This window comes from Dermacentor albipictus, chromosome 10 (assembly GCF_038994185.2).
Source record: "Dermacentor albipictus isolate Rhodes 1998 colony chromosome 10, USDA_Dalb.pri_finalv2, whole genome shotgun sequence".
Taxonomy (NCBI): Eukaryota; Metazoa; Arthropoda; class Arachnida; order Ixodida; family Ixodidae; genus Dermacentor; species Dermacentor albipictus.
The window spans coordinates 19,251,980-19,266,379 of record NC_091830.1 but is presented as its reverse complement, the minus strand read 5'-3'; the positions used below and the strand labels follow the sequence as shown (position 1 = coordinate 19,266,379).

The 14,400-nt window shown below is 46.2% G+C and overlaps 2 protein-coding genes across 4 annotated transcripts in view; one reads left to right on the top strand and one right to left on the bottom strand.

Annotated features, from left to right (window-relative positions):
* LOC139050482 (spondin-1-like) overlaps positions 1 to 14,400 on the top strand; it is a 231,909-nt gene that overhangs the window by 43,672 nt on the left and 173,837 nt on the right. For 2 of the 3 annotated variants that reach the window (XM_070526916.1, XM_070526917.1), the window contains one exon: positions 13,019 to 13,847. The exons of the other annotated variant lie outside the window; for it this stretch is intronic. In XM_070526916.1, the coding sequence (XP_070383017.1) occupies positions 13,547 to 13,847 (301 nt within the window). In that variant the 5' untranslated portion in view covers positions 13,019 to 13,546. The remainder of the gene's footprint in view (positions 1 to 13,018; positions 13,848 to 14,400) is intronic. 3 annotated transcript variants of the gene reach the window in all.
* Positions 1 to 14,400, bottom strand: part of BORCS5 (BLOC-1 related complex subunit 5) — a 343,941-nt gene that overhangs the window by 279,174 nt on the left and 50,367 nt on the right. The window lies entirely within an intron of this gene.

The following is a 14,400-nucleotide window of genomic DNA, read 5'->3' as shown; positions in this document are numbered from 1 at the left end:
TATATATATATACAGTAAAAGCTCGTTAATTCGAACCGCAAGGGGAAACCTCTTCAGTTCGAATTAACGAAAGTTCGAACTAATGAAAGTGAAGGAGGGCAACTAGTACACTGCGATTTGGAAGCAGTAGGGCATGTCAGAAATTTGGCATGTCAGAAAGTGATGGCGTGTGCTGCGGGCACACGCCATCTTCAAGTCGAAGCTCCGGGTCCGACTGTGCCACACCACCGCTGTCCATCGAAACGAACGTGAGCCGAGGCTTAACACCATCACAATGAATCGCGACGGCCGATACCTCCTGAGCTGAAAACAGAGGTGCACAACCGATGAAGACTGCCGAGACAAAGACGCTGAACATGTGAAGGTGGCGTAGGCCCTGATTCGTTGGTTCTTGATTGCAAGCGCAGCTGCGACGTACTTCATTCGCTGTTTCGGAGCTTGCCGTGCCATCTCCGCACAACATTAGCAGGTGTACAAGATTTGCAAAGCCTCCGAGATTCGCAACGGGCAAGAAGTCTCGGAGGTTACGTAGAACGGAGAGGCGGCAGCCGCCGCTGCCTTCTGGCTGACCCCGCATCGGTTAGATTTTTTTCCGATTTTGCCTTCTGTCGCCGTTCTCTCCGTTTCGGAGGCAATACAGCCTTGTGTGTAGGCAGTAGGCGCGTTTCTCTGGCCGTGTGCCAGGCGAGCGTAGTTCGAATTATCCGTGAGGGCACCTTCTCGCGTTCGAATTAACGGACTTTTTTATACATAGACTTCTGTGGAGCTTGGCCGGGCCAAATCGTACAGTTCGAATTATCCATAAATTCGAATTATTGAAGTTCGAATTAACGAGCTTTCACTGTATATATATATATATATATATATATATATATATATATATATATATATATATATATATATATATATATATATATATATATATATGAGGTGAGGGTTCCTGCAGAGACCAATACACTAAATGTGCATGGTTGGCAACCATGCATGGTTACACTCCTACATGGTTGCCAACTGCGTGTGCAGAATCGGCTAGATGTAACAGATATGAAAGTACATTTACCCTGCATAGCCGCCAAATGGCTGTAGAGACTTTGCTAAATATTATTACGATATTATCGGTAGATACCCGAGAGACGAGCCGCCGCGAGATCGGCGACGAAGTGGGTCGGTGCCCTTGGCGCGAGGAAATGTCTCATTCACCAAACTTGGGCTATCGCTAACCGCACCAACCATTCTTTTTTTTTGGTGCGACCTCAGTGGGATCAAGCCACAGGGATGCTTTTCTTGCAATTTACAATTTTATTACTGATAGAAAAAGAGTGCCTTTGCTGACTTTCTAAAATTATCAATATTTTCTATTATTTCATTTATTTACGTTAACTTATTTTATCAAAATTCTTCACAATATTTTCATCATACGTCTGAATTACAGTTCTAGTCTCACGCTCCACAATTTAAATCTAGTTTGGCTTTACTACTAAGCATACGAAAAACCACCTGCTTCTTGGCCAATCCCCCATAGTGGGTATGCGCCACTGTCTGGGACACAAGACAAGACAAGACAAATGTCGGCCTGGCGCTCTGGCTCCAGTTCAGTGTAAATAGCTTGTAAATAGCATCTTCCATCTGTGTCTTTCTACACGTACCATTCTGGTGGAGGTGAGCGATCCCCGTCCTCGCCACGGAACTCCGGAGTGGTCGGTACGTCGAGCTTATCACCATACCTCCCGGTGACGAGACTACCTCTGCAACGGCTTCGGCTTGTCCGACTGCTCCCATCGTCACAGTTGCCCAACATCGCGACCCTGGTGTGTTTTCTGGCCTGGAGGGACAGGACGTTGACGAATGGATGAAGCTATATGATCACGCTCTTCCGTCTGTGTCTTTCTGCACGTAACAATATATCGAGTGGGGACACTACGATGGGAACCGAACCCGCACCTTTCGCATTACGCAGGCGGTGTCTTTTTACCAATTGAGTGACCGGTGGCGCATCGTGCTCGTGTCCGCTTTCTTTAGTGTTCCTGTGCATAAAATAGGTCCTCCAAGCGTTGCCAGCGCTACTAACGGTAATGGCGGCTGATGCCGAAGATACCTTTAACCACACCGCATGCGTAATGCGTAATGCGTGATGTGAACGTCCAGCCTCCACCGGCAGCAAATTGCCTTTTCGTCCAGTTTCAGTTCGATTGACCTTCTTTTCTACATTTCAATTGCACGTGACATCAACTTCCCTTATGCGTTTTCTGGTGGTAGTGTCTGCTTCTACGTATGGATGTAATTAAAAAAACGTATCATGCTATCTTACCTACTTTATTTCAAAAACTCTTTTCCTTTCTCGACACAGGCTGGCTCTTCCGATTATAGATAAATAAATATGCAACATAACTGCGTATGCGGATAAGAAAAAACTCGTAAACGTGCGTGGCACGTATATCATGCACAGTATAGAGAGTTTTGTGAAAGTCGACAATAAGATTTAATGGATGTCTAAGATTTTGTACTTTATTAAAAGCTGAGTGACTCAGATCATCACTAGTTCACGATATTAAGCAATGGTTGATGGCGATAAAAAAACTATGGGGTTTCATAATAAGAATACTAGATCTGTTGCGTGAAATTGGCCAGCCAGCATAGGAAACGTTGGCAGTACGTGAATTGTTCTACGATTTAGCATTGGCTGGTTGACAAAAGGCATCCCAACTTTTTATGTTCATTAGTGTTGAACTAAGGTCATTGCTAGCCTCAGGACATTTTTCTGGAGAGGAGATAAGTAATTTACTCCTATGGCAAGATATATTAATTTTGCAATTTCAGGAGCAGAAATGAATCAAGACACTCCGAAGCGGAACCCTTGGAAGCGGGATACTCTGGATTTAATGCGTTACCAGCCGTAAGGAAGCAGTGAAATCGCAGGTGTGGGCGGTCAAGCAATGACACTTCACACTATGCGTTAACAAATGAATTCTGTCATCTGTTATTATTATTTTTGTTGTTATTGTGTAGATTTCGTACCACTGCGTGAGGTCTGTGAGATCAATCATCTCTGTGTGTTTTTCTGTGCAACCTTACAATTTTTCGCTTACACTAAACGCGTTGCAAGGCGGGCTGTGTGCTCTCTGGGCTTTGTTTGTGGACCATTGAGGGAATTCAATTCTCCAACCGCGTTCTGCAAGTCGTACACACAATCTGTCTTCCTCAACTCGAATACGCGTCCGTCGTCTGCAATGACATTTATAGATCCAACGGTGACATTCTGAATCGGTCCAGAAAAAAGTTTCTAAGCATACATCAGCAACGCTTTGCTATCACAGGCACTCAGAATTGTTCTAGCATTCTTGGATTATTGACAATCCACTCACTTCACTGCCGACGTAACCGCGCTGACCTTCTGTTTCTTTTCAAACTCCTTCACAAACTTCACAGTATCACAGTATCAAACTCCTTCACAGTCCTATGAAGCACGATCTCGAGAAGTGGACAGTGTTCTGTGATTCAAAACCAGCACTGCAACTCATCAGCAATTATATGAATGACAGAACCCCATATAGTCCTCTCCTTTATGACATCATGTCTCTGCTTGCTGAGGCGTCTCATTCCGGGCACACCATCGTGCTGCAGTGGATTCCTGGCCATTGTGGAATAGCTGGAAATGAACAGGCTGACGCGGAAGCAAAAAAGGCGCACACTGACGGCACCATTGTAAAAATTCATTTTTCCCGGTATGACATTAACACCTTGCTCCATAACACCATTAAAACTTCTACGGCACGACATTGGGACAACCCCGAACATCGACAAGAGCGCCTATATAGACTTGACGCTGGACTACAATTCCGGCTTCCACTTCGGTTGCGGAGAAGCCAGGAAACACTCATTCATCGATTACGGCTGGGTGTGGCATACACCCACCGATACCTTCACAAGATTGGACAAGCACGGGACCCTGAATGTCGCGTCTGTCACACTCTCGAGACAATAGCTCACGTACTTTGCGTGTGCCCTCAATATGCGACCGAACGAAGACAACTCAAATCTACTGTTGACAGCTTGGACTCCCGCCCCTTTTCAGAAGAAAAGCTTTTGGGCGCGTGGAGGAGTGTTGACTGTGCCCAACGTGCCATAAAAGCACTTTTGAACTTTTTAAGTGAGACTGGTTTAGACCATCGCCTCTAGAAGCTGTGAGACGTGTAGTCAGTGCGAAATGTGTTTGCGCAAAAACTTTTTGTGGCAAGATTACTTTTTGTAAGGACAAGAATACTCTTAGTGTAGTGCGTCTCCAGTGCGCATCCGCATATTGGACAACGTGTATATAGTATCTCATTGTACCATATCATAATCATCCGCCACCTACCTTTCCCTGTATTTCCCACTTCCCCTTTCCCCAGTGAGGAGTAGCAGGCTAGAGACACGCTCTCCAGGCCGACCTCTCCTCCTTTCTCTACATTAAAATCTACTCCTCCTCCTCCTCCTTCACAGTTCGCCTTCAAACTCCTTCACAGTTCACAGGCGTACAGTGGGGCGAACCTTGTCGTCGATTAGTATCGCCCGGTGTATGGAGTTTGTAGGGTCATCGCGTGATTCCAGCCAAACGCAGATCTTCATGGAGGCCCGTGAGTGCGTGCGAATTGTGTGCTGAGTGAAGGCTACAAAAGGAGTCTTGAGGACGGCGTCGCATGCAGCGGATATCGCAGCCAGTTCCACCGTTAGTGGATCGTTGCAGAGCGGACGGCACAAGGAGTTGGAAGTGTATATAGTACACCATGGCTGAAGCTTCGCAACTGAAGGCGGCGTCAATGTAGACAGCAGTGCTAATAGGGAGGAACGTCGCAAACGCCTGCTTCATGTGGCCTTGCGTAAGACAACTGCCTCTCTTAGCTGTTGGCATTCACGTTATCGGGAATAGGCTCAAGGTCCCCGGTCAGAGGAGAATCCCACGGAGCAGGGAAAGAGGGAAGAGGGGTTGAGGGGACTGGGAGATGAAGAAGCAAGGGGATGGTGCTCGTGGCTCGTAGTGGGAACTTATGTGAGTGCTTGTCAGCCTCGGCTATTGCCTCGATAATTCATGTGGGCCATTCGGGCAAGGCGGCGGAATGGTGCGAGATGCTGCAGGGCGACTCAGTCTCACTTTTTCTAAAACCTTCTCGGCCCAGGAAGTCAATGCTATAGGCAAAAGATCGCTCAAAACGGAGGCTGATTTCTCGGGTTTTGAAATGGGGATGGGTGAAAATAATCCGAAGGAAACGTATTTGTGAATTTCGCAGAATGTGTTTCTCGGTATATCTCGTGGAGAACCTAGTTTGTTCAAACCGAATGTCTGGTGAAAGTTCACCAATTTGTATACTATTGTCCAAATGCTAACTCATTATATGATTATGGTGATAGCATCAGCACTCCACATATTGTTTCTTTTTCTAACTACTAGAGCGTAGTTAGTATTCTAGCATCATCTAAATGCGACCGCCGCTACACATGTATCGAACCCGGGACGTCATGACCAGCGGTCGGGCCCCGCAGCCATAGAGTTACCGTGGAAGCCATTTAACTTCGTGATGCAATTTCCCGTAACTGTTCATTGACGTACTGTTCGTAGCAAAGCCGGTCACAGAGGTGTCACCAATATTTCCAACTTATGCAAAATTGATCAGGCAGTAAATAAATAAATCCATCAATCAATTTGGCCTTGTAATCACTACGAAAATTGGAGTGTAGCTGCGTAAATATGAGAGATCGAGGCTGCATCTCGGATACGAGCTCTCTCTCTCTCTCCCTATATATATATATATATATATATATATATATATATATATATATATATATATATATATATATATATATATATATATATATATATATATATATATATATATATATATATATATATATATATATATATATATATATATTGCTAGTGCATTGTGCGACAAAATTTTTACGTTCATATCAAAGGCAGGGGGCTGATTATAATATTTCTGGTGCATCACGCATGCAAGCGACCTTTAGCTTTATGAATGCATTCTTCAAACAAAGCAGAATTTATCTCGCTGCCCTGGGAGAACAGTGAAAACCGATATTCAGTTGGAGGAAGGGGGTGAAGGACACCATGGTAAATGCTATGGCAAAGTAACATGTGTGTTGATGAATTACTGGCGTTTTAAGATTTCCTAAAAAGTGCTCCAAAGCATTATGCATTAGCACAAGGTTTCAATTGGAACAGTCAAATAAGGACAGCTTTTTAATCTATGCGATATGATTACGGGAAACTGAAACATTTATTGCAGCTGTTCGAAAGAAACAGCTTTGCTAGAAATCGTGTTGAAGCTCTTCAAGGTCACACTCATCAGCTGTCGTTTTTCTTTGTGAATATTGCAAGTCATTTGTCTTGATTGTACTTCATTTTGTATAACCTGGAGAATACTATTATAGAAACTAGCGATACATGTATGCTGTCGACTTAAACCCCAAGTACAATTTTTTGTTTAATAATTAAAATTGTTTGTAGCAAATGCGCATAGCTGATGGACCACAATCGTGCTAACTGCCGCAGTCAATATTAAAAAAATAAATAAAACTGAGTGTTCGCTAAAACACCCGGCATAGATAGATAGATAGATAGATAGATAGATAGATAGATAGATAGATAGATAGATAGATAGATAGATAGATAGATAGATAGATAGATAGATAGATAGATAGATAGATAGATAGATAGATAGATAGATAGATAGATAGATAGATAGATAGATAGATAGATAGATAGATATAATCATAACAACCCAAGAAACAACGATACCAAGGACTGCGTAGGGGAAGTTACCTGTACTTCTTAATTGAAGTAAAGAAATGACAAATAAATGAAAACAAAAGGGGGCGAAGTTAGCGTTATATATATATATATATATATATATATATATATATATATATATATATATATATATATATATATATATATATATATATATATATATATATATATATTTCTCTTTCTCTACGGCATGTGTTAGGGGCGAGAACAACTTGCAGCTATTAGTACTCAGCCATAAGCACACGGGCAAGGATGTACTCACACACGCACACACGCACACACATAAGCAGCGGCAGAGATACCAGCGGCCATCGTGCGTAATTAGGGAAAGGGATGTTCGGCGCAGTGCCCTCCTCACCCGCCAGTGACCGTTGCTGCAGGGTTCACCCACAGACACAGCGTCGAGGGTAAAGGAGACCATTTCGTCGTCGAAATAGGCTCGGCGGGCGTTGTGGCATCTGTGGGCGCTTTGCGCGTGCTCTGCTGTTTTCACTGGTTGTTTGTTTACGCGTCCGATTCCCCCACGTCGAGGACGGAGGAGGTCGATGGGAGAGCGTCCATCAAGGCCGGTTGCGAGCGGGTATTATGATTGGCGCGAGAAGAAACTGGTTGCGACAGGTTAGCGTCCTCGCCCTAATGGATGTAACTGGTGATTCATTGCGCTGTGGCGTCGGTATAATTTAAGGGCTGGTCAGCGAGCGCATTCGAGCGTCCCCGCGTACCCCCCCCCCCCCCCCCCTCCCCACCTCTGCCTCCCGAGTTTTACAATCGTTCCCTTGCTGAAGATAGCTGGTGCAGAGTCGTAGTGATGGGACAATTCATTCATTCATTCATTCATTCATTCATTCATTCATTCATTCATTCATTCATTCATTCAATGATTCAACCATTCATCCATTAAGACGTTCGCTTGGTTGGTCGTTTCTTTCCACAATTCACTTATTTTTTCATTTGTTCCTTGCTTCCGTCATTCGTTCATTCCTTCCTTCCTTACTTCCTGATCCGGCGGGCACGCGGAGTGGCGCCAGCTGATGAGGCCCTGAACTAAGGGCTGCACCCTACGAGGAAGTCACCCCGTTTCATTACAAATCAACGTTTTCGCTATTCATTCATTCATTCATTCATTCATTCATTCATTCATTCATTCATTCATTCATTCATTCATTCGTCGGTTCATTCATTTCGGAAGCGACGTAACAAAAGGTAGAGGCCTCCGTAGTGGTGAGCAGTATAGTAATGCAAAAGCTGGAACAAGAAAATTAAAACAGAAATGAGTCTCGATATACACCATGGTCCTACAGTGAAATACTATAGCCAGAAATAATGTCATGCCAGTAATGTATTATCTTTTTAATTATTTTTATTATGCGAGAACGTTCCTCACTGGATTATCATTGTTATCAATTTTTCGCTCGGTGCAAAGACGCGCCTACTGCATAACATTTTTTAAATATTGTGGCCGATGCTGTGGCAAAACAGTCGTGTCTAATTATACTGCACACGCGACTTGAATGCTGTTGTATGCACTGCCTTATGCATGTGAGAAACCAGCGATTACTCTGAAACGGGTCGCTCAATGTGTACAACCATGCGGACGCACTTGATCACGTGTTCAGGTATTTGGACGACCGACGACTGTGCTCACGTCGTTCTGCGTTGAGTGTGGCTTGTTCTTGTTTGCACAAGGTTCGCCCAATCAAGAGGTAGATTCTTAACTTGCTGTTTCGGCCGTGTATCACTTTTTTTTTAAAATTCGCGATCACTACAATGTGACAACGTATTCGCAGGAAGTTTCGTAAATGGAAGTAAAATGAAAATTACTTGGACTTAGTGTGTCGTGCGAGCTTGCTTTTCTTGCTGTTTTCCGTTTTGCGCGAGATCCTAAAAAGGAACAAGAAAATTGCAGTGTTTTGAACAGGTTCGAAAACGAGACCGATTCCGGGTTCTGAGTTGTCGGGGTGGTCCGAAGGCGTCAGCGGCAGCCGCATGCGGAGAGGAGGAGAGAGAGAGAGAGAGAGAGAGCTGCTGCGAAGGGTGCTCCGGATTAAAGGCAAGCCGACGGAATCAGCTTTGCGACGTACGTCGCGAGGAAGACAGGGAGGGATCGATGTTATATAGTGGGAAGGCGTGCAGCCTTAAAAAATAGGACAGAAATTTCGCGCCTTTCTTGCTTTTTCTGGAATAGAAAGCTTCGATACTTGAAAAAAAAAAAGACAACAAAGATATAACATCAGACTGTTCTTTTTTTTTTTTTTTGCTTCTCCGGGGGAGTGTCCGGAGCGGGTGACAGTATGTGCGTAACAAAATCGTCAAGGCGACGTCCTTCAACGAGATACGCTAAAAAAAAAAAAGAACATGTCTTTCCCTAACCACAAAACTTTTCAGCCTTTTTTTTTTCATTTCGTTCAGAGAGTACGCGTTTGTGCTAGCTCTTCACAAGGTTCGCCATTAGGGGCTGTGGATTTCTTGCTTTGCGCTTAAAGGGAAGTTAAAGCAGTTCTGGAACTGGATAAAACATTGCCTTTTAACAAGTAATAACGACGCCGTTTAGAATTTCGCAGCTCTTTCTTCCAGTTCTGGCAGCGGAAGCGTGGCATCTCTTTCTGCATGGGCGCTGACGTACCGTTCATGACAAATACGTCAGGACCCGTTTTACTATTACTACTAATTTTGTCGACCAATGAAACAAAGGACGTTGCCGCTGAGTACAGTCCGTACACGCTGGTATATGCAGTACTCCTGCCGATCAAATGCCAGTGGCCGATAGGCGAGTTACGTACGTACTACGGTCTTTAATTGTACGCTATTCGTTTCTTTTAAGCAGCCAACTAATTAGTGCTTGTCAAAACACAATGCATATACTCGATAGATTAAAGGGAAGCTGAAGAGTTTTCTAGAAGAAATGAGTGAATAGCTGTACGTAATGGTTTTCAACCCTCCGAATTCCAATATCGCATTGAAGTTGCGGCCCTCCGAATTCGAATATCGCATCGAAGTTGAGCGAAAGCAAGCGCAAACAGATTTTATTCTGACGAAAAGTGCAGCAGCAGACTCGGGGCAGCTCGCGCGCCTCGTTTATGGCTGTGATTGGTCGGGCGCCTCGTGACGTCAACAATGGTGTTCGTCCGCACCGACCGCTGCCGCCACACACGAAGCACGGTGCAATGTGGTTTGGCGCTGTGGTTTGGTGAGACGGTAATAGTAAATATCGAGAGCTTGCGTTTCTCTGAGGAGTTCGGCGATGCTCCCTACATGTACGTAGCCGGCTTCTCCAAGAAGCAAAAGATGCTGGTAGCAAGCAGTGCTTTCGACGGGAACGAAAGCGAAGTGCTGGATCTCCTCGTGTTAGAAATGTTCTTTGGTGAGCGTGTTTTTTGCAAAGCTGTATTCAGCGATACAGTGAGTTCGTTTCAGGGAAAACAACTGTACTGTTATGTTCTTGCATGCCTCCTCGTGGAACGTAAGCAGGGATGCGATCGTCGGCATTTGTGCGCTGCCCCAAAGCTGTCGGCAATCTACACAGACGGTTTACATGCGGGAAAGGCTTGCCGGCTCTTGTACCACGTGTATAGTGACCTTCATCAGCGCGCCATCCACTCGATAGTCGTAATCGGAGCCGTAAAGGCGGCGAATTCCGTCGGCTACATGGGACAGCCGGTTTCTCTGTGTGCGCGAGGTGGAGCGCAGCGTCCTGGCGTGCGCCGGCTTTCAAACACATGCAAACCTTGCACTTGCACTACGTTATGGCAGCTGCATGTAGGCTGTTCCACAACACACGTGCGAGTAGAAAATTAACGGCGGTTTGCGACGAAACCTGCGTCAAGGGTGACAGCGACAGCGCAATTTTAACCGGCGATTACGTCGCTCCTAAGTGAAAAATCCTGTCCAAAATTTTACCTGCGTGGTTTATAAGGTTCCCGCATCCGTATATGAGCGTCTTATTGAATTCTACATACTCTTCAGCTTCCCTTTAAGTTAAATGCTGGCATCGCTCGAGCAGAGGAATGATCTACAAGCTAGGCATCACGCAGCATCCTCAAAAGTAGTCAGCAGGAAAGATGGTGGGCTTCCTTCGAACAGCTGGGTTCTATGAACGGATACAGCACTTCAGCGTGTCTTTAACTTCGTACGTGCTGGTTGGCGAGTTCGTTATACATGTTTACGACGAAGGCGCCAAATAAAACGACGGACGAAGGAAGACGAGATGGGACACCACGTAGGCGCGTGGTGTGGCGTGTCGTCATAAACATGCTTAACTTCGTCATAAACATGCTTAACTTCGTGACGGCGTTATGCTCGCCCTAGTTACGGTGCACTCGCTTTCTTGCCGTATTGTTACCACTTTACCTCCCCCTCCCCTCTCTCCCGAGCGTAGGGTAGCAAACCGGATCTTTTTCACTGGTTAACCTCCCTGCCTTTCCCCTTTCTTCTGTCTCTCTCTCTCTATTTCTTTCGGCACCTTTCCTTTCTCCAAGTTTTCTTTCTTCCTTATTACGGGGTAGCAAACCGGATATGTCCATTTGGTTAACCTCCCGCCCCTTCCCAAGTCTTGTTTTCCCCCTCCTCTAGAAACCAATTACGATAACACAAATGAAATTCTCCAGGAGTAATACTTACATGCGCTAGACGTACACTCACAACCGTTGAGCCTCTTCTTCGTTGTCGGCGCATAAATTGCTTGCTTCGTTCTAACCTACCCATACTATATTTAGTTAGACGAACCCTTCGACTACACTGTCATCGAGAGCGTTGACTAATAACGTAGCCGAGGGTGCTGGCCGTGTGTTCACAATTTGGCGATGATCCAAGTAATCCACTTCCGGTCCCGAAAATGATTGGCGTATCAGGTCCGATTCGCGTGCAAGCTCCTTAATAACACTGCGTTCCGTTAGACGAGCTGACGTGCATTATGCAATTGTTGCCGGGCGATTCAATCGTTTCCACAGCAGGGCTCGACCTAAAAGCGCGAGAATGGAGAAGCTGGGCACCTATCAGCTGACATTTTCATGGCGCCGTCACCTAAACCATGACACGCTAGACATTGTGCTCTGAAGTTTATGATTATGAAGAGAAGTGTACTTTAGTAGGATGAACAATAATACTAATAGTGACATTATCACCAATCATTGTGTGCACAGAATGTTTGGCATTCAAGGCCATCGTGCTGTGCAGATTTTATTCCTGAAAGAAAAAAAAAGAAATATTATCTTTTTTTATAGTTTAACCGTTGACAAAGTGCATGATCATTCTATCTCAAACGTGATTGCTACTTTGAACTTGGAATTACTTCATGCTTAATTGAAGCTAGCTTAATGTTGCTCGAAGGACGAGATCGCTAGTAGGAATAGACCTATTTAGTGGGCTATGAAGACCACACAGATTATCAAATTATAGTAGTATGAGTGCCAGGCTTATTTTTCAGCAGTATAGTTTTCCCTATATAATGAAAATAAGTCTATTTCATGTTCAGTCTGCATTTCCGTTCGAATCAGCCGGCAATGAAACTATAAATAAATCACTACAAAATAATCCCTACTGATTTATGAGGCATGCAGGACTCTAGATTAATTTTGACCAGCTGGGGTTCTTTAACGCGTACCCAATGGACGGTATAACGGCGTCTTTGCATTTCAGCCCCATAGAAATGCAGTCGCCGGGGACGGGATTCGATCCCGAGCGCTCGGGTTCAACAGCACAACGCCAAAGCAACGCCACCAAAGTAGGTTCTGACATGTTACCATATAAGGGGAATACAACCGCTGTTACCACACCTAACGGCCCGTCTTGAAAAGCGTAACCTCTTGGCTCCTTCGATAGTGAGCTTATGAGTTATATCAGGCGTGATCAGGTGGAATATGTGAGGCTCAATTTGTAAGCATGAGGAGTCCGAGCACTCACTAACAGAAAAACTTGCTTAACTCTTAAAACCTCAGTAGCAACTACCGCGATCCTTTCGCAAACAGTGATAGCACCCGGTGTTATTACCGGTCGCTGGAAATGCATAAGACTTTCGTGTATCCTCTTACGTGACCACTTGCGTGAGGGGTGCGATTCTCACGAGGAGGTGCCTTGCTTTTACCTACCGCAGCCGTTTTCTTCGAATTTGATAAATTCCGCTCTACTTGACATTGTGATTCATTATCTTATTCATCCCTCTTTCGCTCGAAAATGCACAAAATATGACGTTGTCCCCAAATCCTCTGATCTGTGCAGCTGTGCAGACGTCGATAGTCCCTTCGAGTCCGTCATCGCCGCGGTTACAAGCGCGGAGCGGGCCCCCCAACGCCGAAAGGGGCAGGCAGCCGGCGGAAAAGCTCCCTGGCCAAGATGCACCCCTTCTCTTTCCCGCCGCACCCCTCCACTTCATCTCGTCACCTCACATGTTTTGCCCTCCCGTCAAGCCTTCTTCTCCCGGTGTCCTCTCTCTCGGACGGCGTCCGGCTGAGAGCCACCTTGTTTTTTCTTACCCTCCACCAGCCTCCCTCCCCCATTTTACACTCCCGTAACGCCCTCGCCCACCAAGAGTGGCGCGTCTAGACGTCCTCTCCCCAAGCGGCTCCGCTCCCCCCTCTCCCAACCGGCGGCCCATTCGCCGGGCCGCCCAAGCCCCGAGTTTTCGCTCGGAGGCCCGATACCGGCGCGCGACGCACACTCAGACCCGCATCGACCGTCGACGCGGTCGGGCCCCTCACGAGTGTCGAGGACGTCGCCCGCGAGTACGCCCGCCGCCGCCGCATCCTCATGGCTCAGAGACGCGGCGTGTTCGGACCCCTGGCTCTGGGCACCGCGCTGGCGTCCGCGGTACTCGCGGCTGCCCTGTCGCTGGCCCCGGCCTCGGTGGCCCTGACGCTGGCTCCGGACCCCGAGTCCGGAACCGAGCCCGGCGACGTCGTCGGTCCCACGCCGCACCGACCCCGATACCTGGGACCCTGCAACCGGGTGCCGCCCGGCGTGGTCACCGAGCGCTCGCCGGGCTACAACAACTTCAGCATCGTCATCTCGGGCAACCCGAAGAAGTACGTGCCCGGAGAGGCGTACACGGGTGAGCGGCACGGCCCTTTTTAAGTCCTCTGAATGACTTCCTCAACAGATGAACCTGCTTAAATGACATTGCGCGACATAAAAAAAAAAAAAAACGACACGGACGTGAGAGAAGACGACACACCAAGCGCAAACTTTCAACTGAGTTTATTGTGCCACTGCGTCATTTTATACATGGCAGGCAACGTAGATCGCGCGTGCGCTTACAAGGAAATGAAGTGCGAATTCATGTAACACGGTTACGTGTCATGTGATGCCGCGTCCAAGTAACTTAATTCTTTTTCTGTGAGAGCCAGAGACGGGAAGCTAACACACGCATCACCCAAAGATGAACCTGGCCATCAAAAGTGGTCCCAGCGAGGTTTCTTTTTCTTGTCCCACGACAACGAAGGTGTTTCTCAGAACACTACGAAAACAGCTAGTTTCTTTCTTTTTTTTTCAAGTATGCGATATACTCCTTGCCTTCACGCATATATATGACGTTCGGTTATGTGCGGTTGTTCCCGTGACGCTCTTGACACTTCAGACCTGTGGGTGGTAAACGCGCTAGCTTT